Source organism: Lottia gigantea (genome assembly GCF_000327385.1).
Source record: "Lottia gigantea unplaced genomic scaffold LOTGIsca_2, whole genome shotgun sequence".
NCBI lineage: Eukaryota > Metazoa > Mollusca > Gastropoda > Lottiidae > Lottia > Lottia gigantea.
The window spans coordinates 4,540,193-4,548,309 of NW_008708400.1; the positions used below are offsets into that span (position 1 = coordinate 4,540,193).

The 8,117-nt window shown below is 32.4% G+C and overlaps 1 protein-coding gene across 1 annotated transcript; it reads right to left on the reverse strand.

Moving 5' to 3' along the window:
- Positions 1 to 817: 817 nt before the first annotated feature.
- LOTGIDRAFT_228373 (hypothetical protein) lies at positions 818 to 6,590 on the reverse strand (the record flags this gene model as incomplete). Its single annotated transcript, XM_009053415.1, has 14 exons — positions 6,524 to 6,590; positions 6,108 to 6,191; positions 5,737 to 5,823; positions 5,325 to 5,408; positions 4,953 to 5,017; positions 4,718 to 4,826; positions 4,347 to 4,489; positions 3,913 to 4,066; positions 3,294 to 3,452; positions 2,857 to 2,978; positions 2,576 to 2,674; positions 2,073 to 2,222; positions 1,510 to 1,663; positions 818 to 967 (listed from the first exon to the last, which is right to left on the reverse strand). The coding sequence occupies exons 1-14, from the start codon at positions 6,572 to 6,574 to the stop codon at positions 818 to 820; spliced, it is 1,611 nt and encodes a 536-aa protein (XP_009051663.1). The 5' UTR covers positions 6,575 to 6,590.
- Between the last annotated feature and the right edge of the window lie 1,527 nt (positions 6,591 to 8,117).

Consider the following 8,117-nt stretch of genomic DNA (forward strand, 5'->3'; position numbering starts at 1 on the left):
TTTTATATATAATACAATAGTTTCCTGAGAAAAATCTTTTTTCTAACATACACTGCCAAATACTTATATTTCTTTCAATAAACCAGTTACACATACTGGCATATATTTTTAGAGAAAACCGTAGTTTTTCACGCAACAATAGGCATATAAATACATTTCAAAGCAAAATAATGATTTGATCTAAAATTTGTGGGAAAAAAACACTATATAGTAAATTTTGAATGAAGAGGAATATCTGAATATAAATATAACAATTAAATTTCACATTTATTCAGTTTGTCAAGTGATCAATTTCTTTACACACTAATAATGCTATTGACACCAATGTTTAATTCTTAATAAAGGACCAAACATATTTATGAGCATTTCCAATAAACAGAGTTTTTGAACACAATCTTGTGTTGACATATCAACTAAAGGAGTGGGCACACGGGCGGTCTTTGTCTGAGATTTTTGACGCCGATTAGAGTCTTGGGAGAAAACTCACATGCGCCCGTGCTTCCACGACAAGATTATCGCATCCCCATTAGGATTTGTAATATCAAACAAGTTTGATAATTGTCTCAGATGGTTTTATCGTCTATCATCCATTCAGATTCATTTTCCTTGTATGCCTGTGCCAGTGGTTGAAACTCAAGACAAGACTCAAATAGGCAACAAAAGTCTCTGACCAAGACCTCTTGTGTGCCTGCACCTTAACAAAACTTATTTAACAATGGTTTTATAAAAGTATCTTGTAAATAGAGACATTCCTGAAGGCTTGGAAGATCTGATCCATTGAGAACACAACTTGAAGAACCAGCTTCCAATTTCAGACTCATCTAAACACATGAACACGTCCACTAGAGTTAGCACCAGCTAGTATATTCAAGGAGGGATGAAAAGCATTGATTGAACACACAGAACCTAAATAATCTTCATTAGAAAACGTCTTGACCAGTGTTCCTTCATCAGAAAACATCTCAATCTGTAGAAAAAATAGAAAACTTTGACTTGTCAAATGGACAATTTGGTAAATTTATAAGTAGTAACAGTTCACCCTTTCAACACAAGAGACATCTCTTTGGGGCACAAAATTACATGATATGTACCCCAGTCACCTCTGAAGCACTCTTTGTAATGAATTAAATTCATACGATTCAATATCATGGGATATATTTCTGACATTTAGGTTTGAAAGGGTTAAGAGACACCTGATGCTAAATAATGTGGTATTTTTCAGAATTTCAAATCATTTGACAATAGGAGAGATCAGCAATGAAGTCATCAATATTGGAACCTGATGCACAAACCCTTACTGTTGTAAAAGTAGTTTTTCTTACTCAAGACATACATGTGTTCTCTTATTATCATATTAAGGCTATTCATATTGCCCTCCAATATGCAATACACAGTAATAATAAGGGCCTTCTAATGTTGTTACAAATTAAACCCAAGAATGTTCTTTTGAAATTTGAGGCAATTGCAGCCATCTCATTTACATTTTCCATACATTAAACTCAGACTTACCCGTCTAGGTCGTTCCATACTACCAGATATAAATAAATCTTCTCTCCTAGGATGCCAAATACAACGTAACTTAGTTAACCATCTTCCTGTATGATTGTTATGTCTAATGGATTTCTTTAGTTTTAATTGTTTATTAGCATCTACATCATAAATACTGAAATATAATGAATATTAAAACATTTTAAGTATATCGCCTTCAAGTTTCATCAACAGACACTTTGAAAATGAAATCCATGATAAGGACAGCTCAATCAAATTCGGGGATAATTTCTATTGAACACGACCTTGTTTGTACTGAAAAAGGCTGTGGTTTTTTTTATAGAATGCTAAATATAATATACCCGAAATGGATTAACTTTTGCAATCCCTGTTTAGATCAAAGCTTACACAGTGAGGAACAAGTAATTCATCAACCAAAAACGTCTTGCTTTTAACCTATTGAAAAAATCACTAACAAAGGGAGATCAGGCTAAAACTACTCAATATAACAACATTTTGGCCAACATTTGCAAAGATAGACAACATAGTTTCATTGAAGAAAGATACTATAAAACTTGACATACTGAATAGTATTATCATCTGATAATGATACACAATGTTTGCCAGTAATAGGTGAGAAGTTAGCACTGTTTACTACACGACTGTGTTTCCCTTCACTTATACAGGTATTCTTCTTTACTTTCATTTGACGTATATCCCAAACTTTTACAGTTCTATTAAAGATAGACCAGAATTATGAAACTATTAAGAAAATACATAATAATAATGATTATCAGATTATGGTAAAAAAATTCTTGATCCCTTTGTAGAAATTAATGCACTGTACAATGTATGAGAGAATTTTGTCAAAACAGCCACATTAGCTTAGACTACCCTTTACAGATTTTCAACTTTTGCTAGATCCTTATAACCAAAGCCTGTAGCACACGGGATCTTTTTTATTGACCTCTGCCAAGGACAACAGATATTGAATGCCAACCCCTCTGTTCTTTGTTACTGATGTAGTCAAAACTCATCGTAAAAGCTAACTGTTGAATCAGTCTTACGGTAAAAAGTAATAACTTACGCGTCTAGACTAGCTGTACAGAAATACTGTTTATCTGGATGTATATTGAGGGTACGTAAAGGTCTTTCATGAACTTCATATATATTCTCTGCTGTAGTGCTAAAATATAACATTGTCAATTGTGGCGACATTAGGTCTCAGAATTTTTGTCAATAATTGTGTAACAAAGGATAAATTAACTTTTTGAAAAGTGATTACCAATAGTATCAGCCAATCAATTTTCCTAGTATTGTACACTTACTACCTAAAAGTTACAAGTTTTCAGACCAAAACTTACTTACCTTGGTGTTCGTCTATCTACTAATGCTACACAACCATCACTCTGTGATATCAGTAATGTCTCTGATGTTAGAAAATCAGCATTGCGTAATAATATATTCTCATCACTAGGTACAGCATATATCTGGAACATTCATATATGTCAAGGCATAACAATTTAGTCTGTTTCTTAAAAATTCACATTAGCTTTAACTTTAAATTTGTTTCCTGACAGTAAAGAATTTATGAATTTATTGGATTATCGTTTAAACACCAGGTAAGTCCGCTAATGAATCTCTCCACGGCTCTTTTTGTCCAAGTTTGATAATTCAAATTTAAGAGTTAAACAGCCTTTCACCAATGCCTGAAATAGGTTTGAACCTTTCCTGTTTTTAGACAGAAGGTGAAAGTTCAGTATTGGATATTCACCATTGTGAATACTGGTATGTCTGAAACTTACCTCTAAAAACTTCCCTGTTTCAAAATCAGCATATCTACATGAACCATCATAGGAAGTTGTGTAAATGTGGGCTGGGTAATCTTGATGAAAAGAGACCCAGTTTACAGGACTCACATATGGTTTATAAGCCACTACGCCATCTTGGTTGTCAGTAGAATCCTAGAAAAATAATCAGACCAAATAAAAAAACATTTAAAAATTTTAAAATATATAATCTTCCTTTAAAAAAATCACTTAGTCAATATAATCTTGATTGAAACACCTGATACTTTAATAGTTTTATATTTTCTTTTCATCTTAAATATACATACATAAATATTACCTTTATTGATTTTCATGTGTTAGTCATAGTAAAGTGACCTTTAATTTTCAAATATTCATTTTCAATATGATATTTCTTTTTTCTATTTTTATTATTTTGTAAATTTTTTATTGTAGTTGTATGTTGAAAGATCCCAGGGAAGATTGTCTTGTGCAACTGGGTTTATAATAAAATTCTTATTATCATTATACACTAAAGAAAATGGCTGCAGTGAAAAATGGTAAAAAAAGTCTCTCATAACACAGTAGTAATTCCTGCCTTAACAGTAAACATAAATATTATTTAGAGACTACTTACAACATCCCATAATCCCACACCACCCCACTTGCCACCAGCAGCTATTAATAGTTTATCTACCATGGGATGTATTGCCAGTGAAAACACTCTAGTGGGCACCACTTTCGCTATTCCCGTTTCTTCCAGTTTTAAGTTGTTGATTTCTTTTAAATAACTGAAAGACAAAAGACAACATTATTTAAAGGGAATTAACTCCTTACAATATTCTGTGTTGACACTACTAACCCCACATTGAGTTGTCTGTTTTAATAAAACTGTTTTCAAAAAACAATTTGGCTTCCTTTCAGGAACCTATGATATGACATAATTACCAATTTGAAAACAAGAAAACTCTATGAAACACTTTTTATTAATCTGAAAGTAAGGCATATGTCAAACATGATATGAAAAGTTTTGACCTCTAAATATGTGACTGTAGCTCTAAAATGTAATACCTTTGTAAAGCAGATGATAACGGTTTTTGTTCAGGAATTTTTGTAGATGTGAATATACTAGACACTTTCTTATGGTAGTCCTGATCATCATCATTCAATAAAATAGCAGACATATCAACAGGACATACGGGAGGCATTATTGGCTGAAAATGAAAGATAAATCCTGAGTCTGAGTTACAAGAAAACACATTAATTATGATAAACAATATTAGGCCATCTTTCTGCTCGATTTTTGCCAGAATTGAACCTCAAAATCAGTAGATTAGCGAGCCAGCGACTTATTTGCTGAATCACACAAAACTCCTCCCAGAGTTTGAGCTTAAAGTATATGCAAAGGACAATGACCATATTTTTGGGGGTTCAATAATTACTTTGTTATATTCTAAGACAACAGGATCAGGAAGATGGTTGCCTTCTGGATCTATTCTAGCTAATCTTCTACTCTTTCTTATCACTATTGGTTCTCGAATCTTCTTCGGTCTAAAAATACAAGAAAAATTACTTTGTAAATTCTTATAAGAAGATCTATGTAACTAATAGAGTAGATGGAAACTTAAATAGTATTCGTAATCTTCTCACTCAGTTTTGGCATTTGGCATAACTTACTTCTTTATTCCTCTTTGTGAAGATTCTTTCTTAGGTTTAACAGCAGAACTAAGTTGTTGTTTTGCCTGAAATAGGTAATCATTTTTAGTAAAAGTATAGGATAGAAGCACTACAGAATCCGTATCATGTTGTGCTCACTGGTCGCATGACAGTTACCAATTCTCCTGCATTTTCTTTATTTCTAACCATCCTTTATCCTAATTGTGTAAACCTTTAAATACATTTTCTGTATAACCAGTCGAACATGGTATTATATCAATACAGTCAAAAATCTCCTTGCATGGGATTTCTATTAATAATTATGAAATGAATAATATTTATGAATATTTTATTGTATTGTTTTATATTTTTAAAACCATGGATAACGATTACCTCAAACATTCCAATCTGTGATAGAAATTTATTATTGGCTTCAATATTTCTCTGTCGGACCAGTTCATAGTCTTCATCTTCTTCCTGAAAATAATTTGACATGAATGTGGAATTTGATGTGTTAACAATAATTTCTTTACAGGATTCTCTATAGCAAGTGTATTGTTATGATTGAACTTAGACTATCATTATCATAGACTCTTCTTCATAGAATTCAGAAGCACTATCTGACTTAGATGTAAAAGTAATTCATGAAGCCAAATTTTTTAATTTCCAATTTTGTGTATCTAAATTAAATAAATGAATGTTCCATCAACAATTGGACACAAAAGACACTCACACAACATCAATTGATCTAAACTCTGAAGATTTCATTTCTTTTTTTTTATAGAATAAATGATGAAAATCTTACCTCATCATTGCTGTCCTCATCCAAACTATCTGGTTTTATATTTTCATTCTTGACTTGTATCTCATCTTTTCTTGGACTTGGGTCAAACTGAATTTTTTTTTAAAAATTATTGATAGGCTAGATCTACTTGAAATGTTTCATACATACAGCTATCATTTTTTTAATGAATATTTAAAAAATCTATTGAAAAAATCAACCATGTCAAACACTAATGTCTGAAAAGGATGGAATGTGTCGTAAGGGTTGAACTTCACAGTTTTGCCGAGGCAATTAGCCCACCACACAAAATCAAAGTTAGTTTGTTAGAAGCTACTGCTTTTAAATAATGATATGCAATATGTGTTTATGGGTTCAGTTATATATATACTTACCTCTATTGATTTGCTAACGGCTGGTAATTCTAAATCTTCAATGACTTCATCTTTAAATCGTTTTGTTTTGCTTTTAGTTTTATCCTATTAAAAAAAAACTCAAGGATGTCAAATGAAAAATGTCAAGGAAAGGTTTAAAAATTGTTGGCTACTGCTGAGAGTGAGAGGCTATCTGAATTTAATTCTAATGGCAGCCAGTAACAGATTAATGACAAGTTAATCATGCACTGTCAATGCATCTCTTAAAAAAGGCTACATCTTGACTATTACTACTGATGTAATGTGATCACTGTCACAAAGATTCATTCCCTCAGTGAGGCACAAGCCAAGGCTGAGGGAGTGCAGCCACTGCATCTATGTAGTCTTTATTGGATATTTTGTCATAAACATTGCCTTTCAAAACAGGTGACTCTCACCATTTCAACTGACTCTCTCTTCCTTTTGCTGGATCTGACAGCCGATTTCATAATGAACAGTATTCACTATTCAGTTGAACTATTTTTATAATTTCAATTAATTAGTTTGTTTGTATTACGGTAAACTAAGTGATTAGGTTTCCCGCGCTATTTTTACTGTTTCATAACAGTATTGAGCTTTGCCCTGAACATGGATTATAAACCGAAAGACGTATCCTTCTATAAACTAAATTCCAGAGCTGACTAGATATGTATTTATGCTGAAGCCAAAATATATTCATGACCCTTATTTGTGACAACATTTTAGCAAAACAAAATCGAGAATGAACACTTAGGAGCGATTAGGACGTTACATACGTATTATTCATGCAGGTTACTGGAATCATCATCGTGATCTACCAGACATAAATTATAATTGAATGAACGTCAGCATAGCGGTCTGGATAACCCAAGAAATATAACAGTAAATATCAGCCTTTTTCTTTAGAGAATTATTATTCAAGGGCAATAATTTTGGAGATAATCAGGACACAGTTAATACTTTTAAAAATACAGGTTATTTTGGTTACGTTTTGACTCTCTCCCATGTCCAAGATGGAACATGAACATCCAGGTAGACCTAGTAAGTATAAAACATCTGATTGTATTTATTCGTCAACTGAGTTTAATGTACCGTAGATCTTTAGTGCAAACTTATACCTTTTATTGGTAGTTTTCGAAATGATCTGGACTTGAAATGGGTGCAGGGGTGGAGGGATCATAAAAATCAAACAGGAAGATTTCGTCTATGAATTCATAGTCTTCATTTGCTTTACACAGTAAGCCTTCATTACTTCATCAAAATGAACAAAAACCTTCAATTTATTTGAAAATAATTTACAAGAGGCGTTAGCTTTGTTATTATGTATTTATTCATCCAATAATATCACTTCCCATTGTTAATAGGGGAGTTAGGGCAGTTCCGTCCACGTATAAAAAAGAAATCCCAATAAGAGTAAATGAGGTAGGCTTCCTGCTTGATTTGGATTAGCAATAAATGTTAAGGGTGTAGGAAATCACCAAGCAATGTTAAGACAGACAGCTTAGTTTGGTATTTTACTAGTAGGCCTAAGAGTATATTATACAAATTGATATACTGCAGTGCAGTGTTAATTGGCTCTTTGAAAAATGGGCCGAGTTTTCAAACCAAGTCGTAATTTGGCATAAGGTGTTTGTAAGGGGTATGTATTCATGACCTTACAATGACACCTGACCAGTACTCATTCTAAAAATAATTAACAACAAAATTTGTAGTAGCCTAATAAATAACACCAAATGCAACTCTTTGATTGGGTGTTGAGCCTATGCAGAATCTAAATTTAATTTCAGACATGGAACTTCTTCAAACAGAGTTAAAGAAACTACAAGAATCATATAATAAACTTCAGTCTTATGTTACTGACTTAGAACTAAAACAAAGTGCAGCTTTTTCCTCAGAAGTTGAGAATAAATCATGCACAGATAACTCTTGTTCAAACTGTAATCACAGTCTCTGTAAATATGTGGCAGATCTGTTCCAAAATCGATTACACAGGTTTGTAAAAAGCTACTTCTT